This window comes from Pocillopora verrucosa, chromosome 3 (genome assembly GCF_036669915.1).
Source record: "Pocillopora verrucosa isolate sample1 chromosome 3, ASM3666991v2, whole genome shotgun sequence".
Lineage (NCBI taxonomy): Eukaryota > Metazoa > Cnidaria > Anthozoa > Scleractinia > Pocilloporidae > Pocillopora > Pocillopora verrucosa.
In genome coordinates, this window is record NC_089314.1 from 28,149,406 (window position 1) to 28,164,075 (window position 14,670).

At 36.7% G+C, this 14,670-nt stretch overlaps 3 protein-coding genes across 4 annotated transcripts; 1 reads left to right on the top strand and 2 right to left on the bottom strand.

Annotated features, from left to right (window-relative positions):
- Positions 1–821: 821 nt before the first annotated feature.
- LOC131799198 (ATM interactor) lies at positions 822–3,742 on the bottom strand. Its single transcript, XM_059116903.2, has 3 exons — positions 3,443–3,742; positions 2,746–2,960; positions 822–2,395 (listed from the first exon to the last, which is right to left on the bottom strand). The coding sequence occupies exons 1-3, from the start codon at positions 3,737–3,739 to the stop codon at positions 1,126–1,128; spliced, it is 1,782 nt and encodes a 593-aa protein (XP_058972886.2). The 5' UTR covers positions 3,740–3,742; the 3' UTR covers positions 822–1,125.
- A 69-nt stretch (positions 3,743–3,811) lies between these two features.
- LOC131799218 (ribonuclease P protein subunit p40-like) lies at positions 3,812–8,650 on the top strand. 2 transcript variants are annotated; one of them, XM_059116927.2, is made up of 8 exons: positions 3,812–3,934; positions 4,642–4,789; positions 4,992–5,060; positions 5,613–5,702; positions 6,170–6,295; positions 6,720–6,942; positions 7,329–7,466; positions 8,169–8,650. In XM_059116927.2, the coding sequence occupies exons 1-8, from the start codon at positions 3,815–3,817 to the stop codon at positions 8,359–8,361; spliced, it is 1,107 nt and encodes a 368-aa protein (XP_058972910.2). In that variant the 5' UTR covers positions 3,812–3,814; the 3' UTR covers positions 8,362–8,650. The 2 variants fall into 2 exon arrangements, with proteins under 2 accessions (XP_058972910.2, XP_058972919.2); XM_059116936.2 differs by having other exon boundaries at positions 3,814–3,934; positions 4,687–4,789.
- An 845-nt stretch (positions 8,651–9,495) lies between these two features.
- On the bottom strand, positions 9,496–14,367 carry LOC131799571 (centromere protein N). Its single transcript, XM_059117287.2, has 8 exons — positions 14,157–14,367; positions 13,560–13,616; positions 13,010–13,092; positions 12,660–12,827; positions 12,166–12,267; positions 11,453–11,525; positions 10,340–10,473; positions 9,496–10,133 (listed from the first exon to the last, which is right to left on the bottom strand). The coding sequence occupies exons 1-8, from the start codon at positions 14,365–14,367 to the stop codon at positions 9,924–9,926; spliced, it is 1,038 nt and encodes a 345-aa protein (XP_058973270.2). The 3' UTR covers positions 9,496–9,923.
- Positions 14,368–14,670: the final 303 nt, after the last annotated feature.

The window sequence follows — 14,670 nt, forward strand, 5'->3', positions numbered from 1 at the left end:
GAAATGTACAGGTTTCAAGTCAAGATGAATAATACAAAAGTCAGGACTGAATTTAAAATCTTGGTTGCGGATTTTTATATATCATCTCTGAAGTGTAGAGTGATGGCAATGATATAAAAAAGTATTTTTATTTGAAGAAAATTTAAAACAGTACAGTCATTATTAGCGTTAGGAATAATTGATAAGGAAATGAACAATGTAAATAGACAATTTTTTCTCAGTAATTTTCAGTTTTAAGGATAATCATACTCAACAACATCAGGAAATTTTTCAGTGTACACATTCAGCTCAATCACTTCATTTGTAATATAATGACAAATGCATAGTTCTCTATTTATTGAATAAAAACAACATCAACTTTAATCAGTAAATGTTTGAATTTATTGTTTCTTGATCAGCTCGGTAAAGTCTTTTTTTGTGGCAAAAATTGAAAGTAAATGGTGACAAATGTAGAAGGGGCAGGGTGAGGGGGGGGGGGAGGGGGGGGAGAAGAAAGCAGAACTTTCAATCATACAATTCTTCATCAGGGAGTTGGAATGCCCCAGTAAGAGTACTTGCCTCCCAATGGCATTTCCAGAGTTTGATAACCAACTCCATTATAACATGGTTTGAGTTGTTGCTCCTCATCCTAGGGTGGGGATGCAGCTGCCCAATGGTTGGTACTGGACTCTGAATCAAGAGGTCTGGGTTTCAGGCCTGGCTGGGTTGTTGTGTTGTATTCCTGGGCAAATCACTTTACTTTAACAGTGCCCCTCTCAACTCAGGAGTCTAAATGTGTATTGGCAAATTGTTGAGGAAGTCTGATGGAATGTTGGGGGGAGGGGGGAGGGGGGAGGGGGGAGGGAGGTAGCCTTGTGATGGTTGTAATAGACTGACATCCCATTCAGGGGGGAGAGTTAGTACTCCTAATCACTTCAAGCATTATAAACTGGGATAAGCTCCAGCTTGATGGGCCACTTGGCTGGAATTCAGACAAATTTTTCGTAACTAATTGTGTAGCAGCGAGAGTAGAAAATTAACAATCAGATATTGGGAGTTGAAAGATAAAATAATAATGCAACCCATAGAGTTACATCTATTTTATTTTGCAATGTTTATTGCATTTTTTAGGAATGCTACAAACCACTATGTCTGAGTTTCAACACTGGATGTAGGACAGTTGTGATCAACAACACTTGAACAGGTTTGTGTTTGACAACCTGTGGAGGTGACTGAACCACTGCCAAACTGTTCAAACATTCGTGATGCCTGTGAGCAGCGTGAATCTGTCTGGACACTGGATGACAACAGACTTGAACAACCCAAGTCACTCTGCAGGGTTTGAGTTTGTGAATTTGCAAGAACAGTGTCATCAGCTAGCTCAGTAAAGTCAGACATTACTATGGATGTTTGAGTGTGTATGTCTACCAAGTCTTCAAGTGTTTTGTACACAAACTCTTGTCCACTGTTTTCAAGAGCTGGTGAAGTGACTGTGGAGTAGTCATTAAACCATGTTTGAGTCTGCGATTCTGTCAGCTCAATGTCTTGAGAGTCAAATAAATCATTGAGAAGGTTTTGAGTTTGTGTGCCAGAATCAATAGAGCTATTTGCATCAATACCCAGCAGGGAAATTAATGTCTGTGTTTCATTATCTTCTAAAGGAACTTGCTCCAAGCCACTAGTCTGAGTTTGTGAGCTAGTTAATGGTCGGAGGTCACAAAGACCAAAGTCTGAGCTTGTAATATTTGTCTGTGTTTGGATATTCAAACACAGTGGGTCAATGGTAAGAGTCTGCATTGAGTTTTCATTCGTGGAAACAAACCCTGGTCTTTGTTGCCCTGTAACAAAAGAACTAAAGGGAGGAAGAGGTTGAACCTGGGAATCTTGTGGAATTCTTTCTGCAAACCCAAACGGTTGACTACTTCTACTGCCACCCAAGCCTAATTGTGCCAAGAAACTCTCATCAGTGCCAACACCAAAGTCGCAGTGGTTTGTCAACATTGCAACTTGAGTCCCAACCGAAGATTGGTTGTTGAAACCAATACCAAGGTTCCCATCCACATTGTTGAACTGAAACTGTTGGCTTGCAATTGGTGGAGGAGTTTGTGTGTATGAATCACATCCCTGATCCATATTCACTGGGCGGCTGGGTGTTTGAGTACACATACTGTGCACATCATAAGGAGGCTGTGTTTGCACAGACTTGTTGACTGCTCTTTTCCTTGAAGAACTGCAAGAGCCTCTACCAGTTTCTAAGTTTGTGACTGGGCCAGGTTTGGGAAGGATTGGCTGAAGTTTTGCTGTCTGATTTCCAGGACCATGTTTCTTTCCAGAGTCGATTCTTACACATGGTATCGAGGTTGCAGGTTTAACAACAAGTACAGCAAATGCTGGTGCAGGCGCTGAAGATTTTGCACTAAAAGTAGATATGAAAATGGAATAAAAGATGATCTGTCTCCAGTAAGGTCTTCTTACCTTATACCAACTGTCATAATAAAACAGAAAGTATTCTTCTCACATGTATCCAATTCTCAAGCTGAATTTATATTAAATATATTCTACTTAACAGCTGCTTAGTGCAACAGCATGTGTTTAGTGAGTACATGGGAAGCTGAGGGAGAACAAAAGATGCATTAAAGTTGCTTGTAGTGTGCCTGCATGCAACTCTGATTTTTTGAGTGCCTGCCAAATTTCCCTAATGCTTCATATCTTGATGAACCTCAAAGATCTAAGAGACATTCCTTGGAAATGAAGGACACTACTGACCTTGCTGCCTTAGTTTTGTATTCTTCCGGAACTTTGTGCATCTGACGCCGTGCATGGGTGAGAAGTGCTTCTATTGTGGTGTAAGGGCACCCACATGAACAAGTAAACAACTGCCCACACTTGACTTCATGCCGTTTACAAGCCTCAGGCAAACCAAAGCCCTTACCACATTTACTGCAAACATTTGTTTTCTCTGCATGTACTGTCATGTAATGCTGTTTGACAAATGAGAAAAGATAAAAGGGAACTCAGTATGCTCAAATGTTTTTCAAACTTTCTCTTTCACCAAGATCTTGTCAGTAATTCTCCTTACTGCCTTCCTTACAACTTTTTTATGATGTTAGTTTGGAGAATTTGGTATTGGATCAACTAATAATCCCCTGATTGATGTTTCTCTTTCTGTTTTTGTTTCTCTTTCTGTTTTTCTTTCTGTCTTGTTAACCTGTCAGAGTATAGGGTTTAAGATGCACTGAAAGTGGTCACAATGTTGTAGTTACTTTATTTGTAAGAGTTTCAATTCTAGATCTTTCGCCTGTGCAGCTAGTTTATAATACCCAATTTTAAACTCATAGTTATAATTCTAAACTTATAACAATTATCATGTTATTTTAATTGTAGACTTATAACTAAAATTATAAACTTAAATTATAATACTTAATTTCTCCCCCTATTGGTTTTCGTCAATTGTTTTGCATACCTGTTTCAGCTGAGACATTCGAGGGAAAGGTCTCTTAGTACCTTGTCCTCGCACACAATGTTGAACCGGACAGTAAAAATGCTTTTCAACTTGACTCTTTCCCTGACCACGAGTAAAAAGCTTCTTTTCTTTGCCATTCGGCGCGATGCCATGAGTCTTGATCAGGTGCATCCTAAGGCATGGACGATTCTGAAACTCTCTGGAACATCCCTCTGTAGGACAGGGAAAAGAGGCGGCATCTTCCCTTCGAGTAAGGGCTTCCACTGAAGGACAGACTTCTTCCACAAGAGTCGCCATGTTTTTTGTTTTTGATAGTTGGGGAGGAACTGGTGATGAACCGAACCAGACCCTGTAAAAACCTCGGTCGCCAATATGGCGGACGGGAGAAGTTTCAGCACACCTAAGAGGAAACTGACGATTGATAAATGTTCCTTTCGCGATGAAAAGGAAAGATTCAGACGACACATAGAGGAGCATCCTTTCAATCATGCGGTTTGTTCATATTTGACTTTAATTAGACGCAAATTCTCTTTTGCACTCACGTGGGTTTCCAACATGGGGTCGACTTTGGATTGCTCAGAATGTAGCGCATGGGTCGGGAGCTAGCTTTTAGAGAAAAACTGTATATACTTTGTGTCGGAAGATAACTTTTTTTTCATGATTTGTTCAGGTAATTATTTTGAGTATTCTAAAATATTTTTTACTTGGGAAAAATAAGGCTTTGGCACCTACCCCCACCCCCATATCATGCCACCCCAACCTACCCCCTGTTGTTTTCCTCAGGAATCTCTGTTTCGATATAGATCTTCTAGTGAAAAAATGGAGAAAAGGAAGTAAGCGCCCAATACCAATCATATAATCGATTAATCAAGCTTTTTGACCGATAACAGAGTAGACATGTCTATTCTCCACTCTCCCAATTGTTCTTCATACATTTCCTATGGAGTTGACAAAGAAAATTTAGTTGAAAATTACAAACTTTTCAAGTTGATGATAATTTCCTTAATTCTTGTAAGCCTAATGTAATTTATAGTTACCAGTGTTAATGGCTAAAATGATTGAGAAAATAATTGAAAGTCACCCTCATCAGCCAATCAATTAATCAATCATGTAATTAATTAATTCTGACTACATTTTTTTTTTTAAACTTTTATTTTATTTAATTGATGCTCAGTTTTTATTTCCTATGTAAATTGTAGGTAGAGATTACTGTTCCAGATTATTTACTTGAAAATGTTACACAGTGCTTCCAGAGCATTTCACCATCTCAGGATTCATATTGTTTGATTGAACTACCAGTGCATGTCTTCATAGAGGTGGAGTTTATCAAGACATTTCTACAAAGTGGTAATTTTCTGTAGCCTTCTTATTTAAATTAAATTTTTTTTAATGATATTAACAGCTGCTTGATATTTGCCTCTTTGCAGACTTATTTTTTATAAAATTTTTCTCACAAGGTATATGTAACATATTTTGCACATCTATGTCAAAAGGATTATGGTGTAAATTGTTAGTTATCATTTCATGTGCATTTGTATTTGTTTCACAGGTCAGTTCATTGCCCTCAGCTGGGAAACATACATTGATGCAGGCAACTGTGCAGCAGTCCTTCCAACTGGTAAGAATGTGGGAATAACTGGATCAGATCTAGCAATCCTTAGCTGATAATTTGTTAAGATAATTATGAGAGGGTATGAATTTTCATATCAGTTAATTCTTAGAAGTATTGGATGTGGCCAAGTTGTCCATTCAGCTAAATCCCATTTGTAAAATCAGCACCCAGCTAGCAAAATTTGGTTGTTTTTTAACTGATGTTCTGGGAAGATAACTATTTAATTAATAGCTTGGGTCCCGCTCAGAAGGAACAAAGGAAAACTAGGAATGGCAGCTCCCCAACATTAACTTAACCATTTTCATGCTCTATTTCATTTCTCCGTCTCTATTTTTCTATCATTTCACTTCCTGAGAGCCTGGTATAGCCAAGAACAGTAAGATAAGATCTTAGACTGGTTTTTAGATTTACATATCAGAAGCATGGAATTAGTGATTGTCATAGAGAGATAGCTGTGTTAGGGATGTTGCACTTTATAAAAGTAGAGAAATGCTGGAGTTTACCAATGAGTTGTTAAAGAATCACATAATTTATCTTATTTCTTGGGGAATCATTTAGGAGTCCTCATTCTTTCTTTGGACAAAGACACATATGAGCAGTTGGGTCTCACAGGGAAACCATCAGTGTTTCAAAAGAAACACAGATTCAGTAAGTATTGTTACTATACTGGCAAATTGTAACCAATCTATCAATTGAACATAGGTTTGATATTGCTGTGTGTCCATTCAGTAATAGATCACAGATGACATAAAAAAGTGGACCATAAGTTGTGGCTGAATATGTCATTTATTTTCTCACCACAGTTTGACATCTTTTGTGATCTATTACTGAACAGACCTGCAGCTACATGGGATTAACAGAGAGGAATATACCATAAATGGTGAAGTCGTCTATTCATAAGTATGTGTCTGTACTCCAATAGATCATAAGGAAGAGAACAAATCAAAAGGCATGTACAATTTAGCTTCTAAGTAGTACATAAAATGAAATAGTGCATGAACTTAGTTCATGGAAATTTGGAGTCATTTGATTCAGTTTGAGGTATTAAGTTTTAGAGTCCTTAAAACAATTGCAGCGTATGGGGTGTTGCACAATTTTTTTTGTTTTGAATTTAGATGTGGAGGTTAATCTGGCTGCACCAAATTTTGTTCCTGGAAAGAAGGTTTATGAGAGAGTCAGATGGTGTCTAAAGGACAACCTACCATTAACATTCAAGTTTCTCATGAGTTGGACAAATGAAGGTAGGCAAAGACATACTGCGTGGTAAAATTTACATGCATGTGGCATTAAACTGGCCCTTGTTTAAAATTGGCCCTGCTGAGAAACACTGGAAGTTAAGGTGGTTCAGGGGTTACTCTGCACGCTTAGAGAGTGGATCATAGGCTGAGGGTGTAAGCATGGCTACATTACACAGTTGTGTTCCCAGGCAAGACACATGTTACTTTACTATAACACTGCATCTCTCCATAAAGAAGCATCTTGTTGAATTGGTCAAATTGATCTTCCAGAGAAGCCTGATAAAAAGCTGGGGTGTTGGTCAGCGGTCACTATCATTGTTGCTTGAGTGCAAGGACACACTTTGTTAGAGTCCACCACTAATACTAGATATAATACAGTCTCCAGATGGGGAAACCCTGTTTTTACCAATTTTAATACCTCTCCTAGGTCAAGTATCAACAAGCAAACTCCACTCTTTCTTCAGTTCATTTGGTTGCCAGATGTTGTATAATACAGAGGATATCAAACAAGTTCAGAACCATCAGAAAGCTCCAAAGATTAGCTTTGACAAATCAAAATTCACCGATAATGGCACTAGCACAGAGACTGATGTGTGTGACTGTATGTCATTTTTTGAATGGCTTGGCTGTGTTGCTTGTGGAGTGGATTGGTAATTATTATGCTCACTGTAAATTGGGAATCGATAGGAAATGAAATGAAATTCTGTAATTTGCCAAATGAAAATCTCTAATTTGCAAAATGAAAATCTGTAATTAGTCTATCGATCTTTTTTCATTCCTCCCATTTCTTTGAACAACTGAGATCTAATAATTGTCATTAACTGCTTTGTATATGCCACTCTTTGAACTTGAAATGGCTGCACATCCAGTGGTGGTTTTTGCAACAAATCAAATTAAAAACTTTTAACTTTGAGTTAAAAAGAAAACCAAAGCAGAGTCCATGCAAGTTACTTTTAGATTTGTAGCCCCTATTCTTTCATTCTATGAGACCTATGATAAATGTGATTCAACCTTTTCCTCAAACTTTTTTTTTCAGCTCAGCAGCCTTGCCAGACAGTTATGTCTCAACACTAACATGTCCAGAACAATCATGCAGCTTGAAACAGCTGATAACATGCCGCTGGACTGGAATGATAACAAGCAACCGCATTTTATCAATTTTACTTACAGTAAGGTAAGATCAAACCAAATGATGCTGGAGTGAAAATGTATTAAATGATAAACGGGGTGATGAAAACTAACAAAATTGTTACCATTCCTGGTATTGGAATTAAAATGTAAACTTTTGTCACTAATAAACTAACTCTTCAGTGCTACACTGGGAATAAAAATATGCCATGTGTATGTACGGAGGACATTACAACTACCCCATTTTCATGAAATCACTCAAATGGGAGTAAAGCTTACCATTCCTGTATGGGATGCTATTCTACTGCAAGAATTCTCCAAACAGTCTGTAGGTACCACTTGCATAACATATCCTCCAGTAGCAAGTCACATTAGAAATCTTAGCATGGATATAGTGAACTAAGGTTTTTGGCCCCTTTTCTGTTCATGTGGGCAATATTGTCGTTCTTACTAAAAACATATAACTCACTCATAACAGGGCTGACATTCTTCATTTAAAGACATCAAATTTTATTAAGTTAAATCCTAAGATCAGATTGTGGATTCTCCATTCAATAATTTTGGGTATTGGTATTCTTAGTACCTGTTTGGTGGATAATGCATGAATATCATGGGGAGAAGTTACATGTTAGTCACTTCTGGGAGTTAAAACAGTTAAGGAAAAAGCAGTGAAGAGAGGTCTCTCAAGTCACATTGACAAGGTTCACATGGAGAAGGTTCTTTTACTTATCAAACTTTTCTCTGACAGAAACCTTCTAAAGGCAGCTGATCTTCCTTGGGTGGCAGTGACTGTGTGGGGATTTACTGACTGTCCAGTTACATGGAAACAGAATGAACACGGACACTTTGTCAGTGGGGAGAACTTGTACACCTTTGTGGTGTTTCCTAATGATCAGTACTGGCTCTATACAGCTATGGGTGATCAGGATTTTGGTTTATAAGCTGTTATGTGTCTGAAACACTGGGTGACTTAACAAGAAATTTGTCATGACCCATGAAAATTGTCAAGGATAGTCACTGCTGGCAGTGATTTCACTGTTTTCTGACCATTGCAGTTGGCATGTGCAAGTAAAGCTGCAGGTGTTTTCCCAATCTGACAATTCTTTGGCCAGTTGCTGTGAGTAGCTAGGTCAATCAGCAATTCAGATTGGGCAATTTTGACACATGAATTTCCAAAGCAGAGCCTGAAAACAAAGTTGAAGGCCCAAATCACTTTTAAGTGGTAACAATTGTGAAGTCTGCCCTGATGGATCAGCTAAAATTTTCTCAACTTTTTCCAGTTCAGCAGCCTTGCTAGACATTTATGTATCAATGCTAACATGTCTAGGACCTTCTAGAACCATCTGACTTCATGTCAGATATAGTAAATAAGTATAGAAAGGGGAAAAAAGCAAGGCTGCAAATAACAGCTGGTCATCAGACAAATGTTTTTTTTGTTTAACATCAGGTTTTAGGGGGCAAACATTTGGCCTTGGCAGACACCCTGATCAGAAAGAAATATATATTTAATTTGAAGTATGCACCATAAGCATGGAACACTTTGTTTTGTAGGCAGGTAGCAATTACAAGACAGTGTGGGTTGCAATTCCTAGTATGAACAATGTCATCTTCCATGGAAATTTTTTAGGTTTCACCAGATTTGCTTCTTGTCAGGTAAAAACAGCAACTTATACGTAAAACCTACTCATTAGCTAGACTAATGACCTGGCTAACGACAAAAATTTATTTTTGGAATTGCCTTGTCCATAGAACAGAAAATAATAAACTTTTGTCTGATATTTATCAGAAATTATATGAGTTATTTTCTTGAGGCAAACAATTTTGCTTGGCAATATGGAATATATGAATGGAAGATGACTTTACATAATAACTGAGTATTAAAATAAGGATTGAAGTATAACTCGTGGGTCTGGATGTCAGAGGTAAGATTGCTGTGTCAGTTACGTTAAGCTGCCAACCTTTGGAAGGGTTAAATTTAAGTTTGATGTTTACTATACCAAAAGACATGTTACAATTAACACTTTGCTTATACTCTGAAATTACCTCTAGTAATGTACCTCTTCTAAATAAATAAATAAATAAATGACAACATTCTACTTCACTTGATTTACACCATTTAATAGATTTCCACATTTAAAATCATTTGTAAGTCAAATTTAAAAAATACAATAGAAATATGTAAACTATTGTACATGTATTAGAAACAGATATTTGCAAAATTAAAGGAAATTTAAATTAAAATATATACTTCATTTATAGAGCAGTAAAGTACTTGAATTCAGACATTAAGAGAAGAGAAAATAATTTGAAATAAATAAAAGCGGTCATACTTATAACTGGAGAAACATTTCCAAAGTAAAACAATCTTTGTTTTAAAATTTTGTTGTTGAAAAACTTCATAAAAATGATTAAAACTGTGTGTGCTTCAGAAAGATGCATCCACATTGAAGCACTAAATTCAATCATTAGGCCCCTAATTGCTGATGTCCTCTAAACTTCCTTTTTATGCATTTTCCTTTTCTTTTAGCACAAATGAGTTCCTAGATAGAGAGTGCAAATTAGTCATATAAGATGGCAGTGGTATGTCGACAAAACTCTGTGATCCAAGATTCTTGATCCCTTCTATAACACTGGATCCTTCAAACCTGACATTGCAGGAGATTGGCCTGATGAGCTGATGGAATTGTTTTCTGCTTCGTAGCCTTGTTTGCATCTTGAAAGTGAATTCAAAGGAAAATCAGTGTTGATTTATGATAATGTAATGTAGGAAGGTCTTATTGTTGGTAGCCATGTGTCGTAGTGTGTATTTATCTATTGGTGTGTGTGTTTTAACATCATGGGGATCAGAGAGTTTCTGACTGATTGAATAAATGCATAATACCCAATACATATGTGTAATACATACTACGTAATACCAACCTTAAACTCTACCTTTTCCAGCTTAGGGGGCAGATTTGTGCCAAATGCATTGTCTGTTAATTGCTGCCGTTTCTGCTCCTCTTTCCAGTTCTCACTGGTGATTTCCTGACTTTGTAAAATATCCAATTTGCTATCTGAATTGCACACAAATAATAGGGCAATAAGCTATTTTCATTCAAATCCAAATATGATCCAAACAAAACTTGAAAATACAGTTAAACCTGCGTAAGAGGATACCTGGACTTTCCTAAAAGTCTTTACCTTCCAGAAATACTTGCTGACTTAATGCTTTGGAAAAAGATTCATTCTACATTTAATAAGCTTCATACTAACTTTCAAGCTTGAGGTTTAATGAAAAAGCAATGATTTTAAATCTGAACTCAACATCGGTGACATGTAGAAGATACCAACAGGACTTACACCTCTGCTTAGGTGAAATTAATGTCCAGTTGATACAGGTTTTGTAAAAAATGAAATAACTAAAGACAGAAAAGCTGTGTAATGGGGGAAGGCTGTTACATATTCCCACCAATAGCATAGCTCCATTTTCTGCATATAAACACACATACACAACCCACAATTCCTCCATTTGTGCTGACGGAGGGCTAACACTCAAAACGTCAGCTTGAAAAACTTTTTATGATGGCCAATTTACATTATCAACTCCTTGCTAATAGTATATTACCCCACTATTACATAAGCTCATTTGAAGGGTTAACAGGTGTTGAAACATATCTAATCAGCAGGTTTGTTAGAAAGGTTTCGGAAGGTTGTTTTTCAACAAGGTAAAGGAGATGGAAGGTTTTTTTTTATGGTTTACAAAAGTGATCAAAGGAATTTTACCACCTAAAAAAATTTAGCCAAGTGGAGATTTCTGTTAGCTGCAAGCCACTTTTGACAATCTCTAGATCATATCACCATACTAACTGTGTGTATAACTTAATATTTGTCTTGAAACCAATTGCATCAAAAAGATTACACCTCACAAGAAAACTAGAAACCATCAGGGCCCTGGAGACTTGGCACATGTGCTGCTCTCTCCTTGTTCTACTTAATTCACAATCACATCAAAAAAAGGCAAAATTAAATACTTCAGATTTGTTGTCCCCTCACCTTTTTCTCTCTTTCTCTTTCTACTGAGAGGGTTTCCATCCACCTGATTCAATCTGTACTTACTAAAGGCTCCCTTCAAGAGACCAGAAAGCTGTCTTATGAATCACTCTCCACTGGTGAAATATATAATTTGCATAACAAACATGGCTCAGAGGCAGATTTAGGGGGACAGTCTGGAGGGTCTTTATCTCCCTCCCCCCTCCCTATTACATCTCTGGGTGTTCTTGTTACATGTCCAACAAAAAAAAATTCTACCTTGAGAAAATTGCATTTTGCTACTCAACTGGTTGATTGTTATTGTAATTTGTGGGGAAGGGGGGGGGGAGGGAGGGGTGAGTGTAGGTTAGTTAGGTAGTAATTTTGAACTCCCACCCCCTCCAAAATTACATTAATTAAAAATTCCGAGAACCACCACCAACAGTAATTTATTTCTTTTTGTGCATTATATAGCTTAGAAACAAAAATGGAAACAAAATCAAAACTGATTCAAAATAAATATAGGGTGATTGAAAACCACAACTGACAAGGTACAGACTTCTGCCATTCATGTTGTGGAAACTTAGGGGGCTGAACAAGGGTCAGTGGTAACCAGGTTGAGTGCAAGGCCTAACCTGACATCACTGGATTGAAGCCAAACACCCAAACCACTCTTTTACAAATTACCTTCACATCTTGTTATGTATTCATTCAGTCTTAGACTCGTTTAAAATTACCTGGCTGCTTTTATTTAGCACAAGTTCCTTGAGGGAGGGCATGTCCCTTCCTGATAACTTTACTTCTTTCAGAGTCTGACAGTGTAGTAGAGTTGACAGGGTCTGTAGGAAAATTGGTTATAAAATATATTCCACCCATGATTCAAGGTTTGCGAGTGACATATTATTAGCAAACTGCCTCTAAGATTCTAGCTGTCAGTCACCAACCTGAAAGGTTATGAAATTTGGTGGACCATTCACCAACTAGAAGTCAACTACTGGGTGACTATCAACTGACAACCAGATTGACTACTGAATACCTACCAGTCCATATACTTTGAAACCTTAGAAACAGTCTGTTTCAAACATGCAATCATACTATGTATTTCTAACAGGCATTTGGTGTTAAGTTTGCTCCAAATACCTCAGTCAAAATCCTGCAGAGATTTAAGCAATTCCTTGGTCATTCACTGCTAACAATGACATTAAAGATGAAAAGTACTATTACACTTTACCTGGAAGATGTACTGTTTGTGAGCTGCTTTGATGGTGGACATGAAGACATATTCAGAGTTAGGATAGTAGATGATGAAAACATTGTTGCTGAGTAAACTGGCGGATGATCCATTACAGATGTGAATTCTTGTCCATAAACCATTTTTCCAAAGATGAACATAAATTTCCTTTGAAAATGGTAAAAATGTTTTTCACTTGCTCATACAATCTACATCAGGGGATATATATAAGATTGTAAGAGGCTTACATTCAAGTTACCTTTAAGGCTGGTCAGAATAAAAGAATCATTTCCATGAAATTCAACCGTATTTATCATGAGAATTGTTGACAAAATCTCTCTCTAACTCACCACTTTGAAGTAAAGTCCTAGACAGGATTTCAATTGTGACTTAAATTTCCAGGGGTCTGATGCATTTAGCTCCTTCTTGGGGTCTAAAATTGAAAGTACATTAACATAGGAAACAAACTTAAAAAATGTGTGTCTGTGTCACGACTGGATTTCCTAGCTTAATTCAACAAAAGGTAGCAATCACATGTCTTAAATTTATTTGTTTACACACCTAATTCCTGGCTAATCATTAAACATTCACTCTAGTTGTCAACATCAAAATTCACAGGGTTGCTAGTAATTTTTGAAGAATTCATGTAGTCACACTGATCTTTCACTAAGGAATCAGAGAAATAAAATGAGCCAACAGATTAGCCAGTCAAAAATATGAATAACAGGTGAGTGTTTTTCCTTCAAGTCCTTGCCATTGTATTGTTGATGGCTCACTGTAGATGTATTTGACCTATCCACAAATTTCTGTAACAAGCTTGTTAAATAAGTGATTGTCTCTGAGTATAATAATTATTGTTTTACAAGAGTATTAAAGGTTAATATAAAGAATGACACTTACCAAAGCCTACAAGCTTGTATACAGTCCATTTCTTACAGCTTGGATGAGACTGGTGATCTGAAATACCCAAATACAATAAACTCTCTCAAAGTGAAACCTCCAGAAAACAGACAGCTTCCTGAAATGCTAAGTTAGAGTCCCTATTTTTATCGTTTTTTTTTTTAAGTTTTCCTTTGTTTTCTTGTATAGTAAGGCATTGATAAGTGTGCAACAACGAAATCAAAATCAAACCAAGGTTAGATGGAACAGAGGCATATTAATTATAAGCTTAATTATCACTCAATTTCATCGAGCCTTCGCTCAATTAGTTACTATATCTATATTTAATGATTTTTAATGCTAGTATGTTGATAAATAATTTGTTATCGTACAAACATGATGCTGAAAAATTGGCAACAATTGGAAAATTAAGGCATTAGAAAGTTTGTTTAGATAACACAGCTGGTCTGGCAGTTTAAATTTATAATTATTCTTGTTCTGAAGTTGATTTAGACTAAGAACACCAAAGTTAATTTTTACAAATGGAAGCTAATAAGATCAAATCAATACCAAAAATATACTTCAGTCCAACAAGTTAAAAGAGAGAAACGAACTTACACATTAGATCCATAAGGCTGACCTGTTCAGCCGTCACATTCTTGTCAAAACACCTCTTTAGAATGCGATTGACGAAAGTTTTCTTTGTTCCTTCTGTATCTAGCACATCTTCATCCAAAAATCTTTGTTCAATGAGTCCCTTTAGTAGTTCTTCTTTGCTAAATTTGTTGAATAATTTGCACAAATCTTTCTTGAGCAAGTCATCCGCCATCTTTGTTTGCAATTACAAATCGAGCGCCAAAACTTGAAGTAGCCAATCAAAGATGCTTCTGCAAATAACAACTGCTCATTGCAAGTGTCGGGGTGGACTCGGGCTGATTTTGTTATAAACAAAAATATGAAAAAGAAATGATGAAAAAAACATTTTGAAGTATTAGTAAAAAAATATGATTTTTAAAAGTCTCAGACTCCTTTCATTTTTAGTCTTATTGTGTATTGATAAAGTTATTTTTCCTGGCGAAGCTGACACCCTATTCCTCCCTACTTCGTTAATAATTGCTCTCCTTTGACCAAG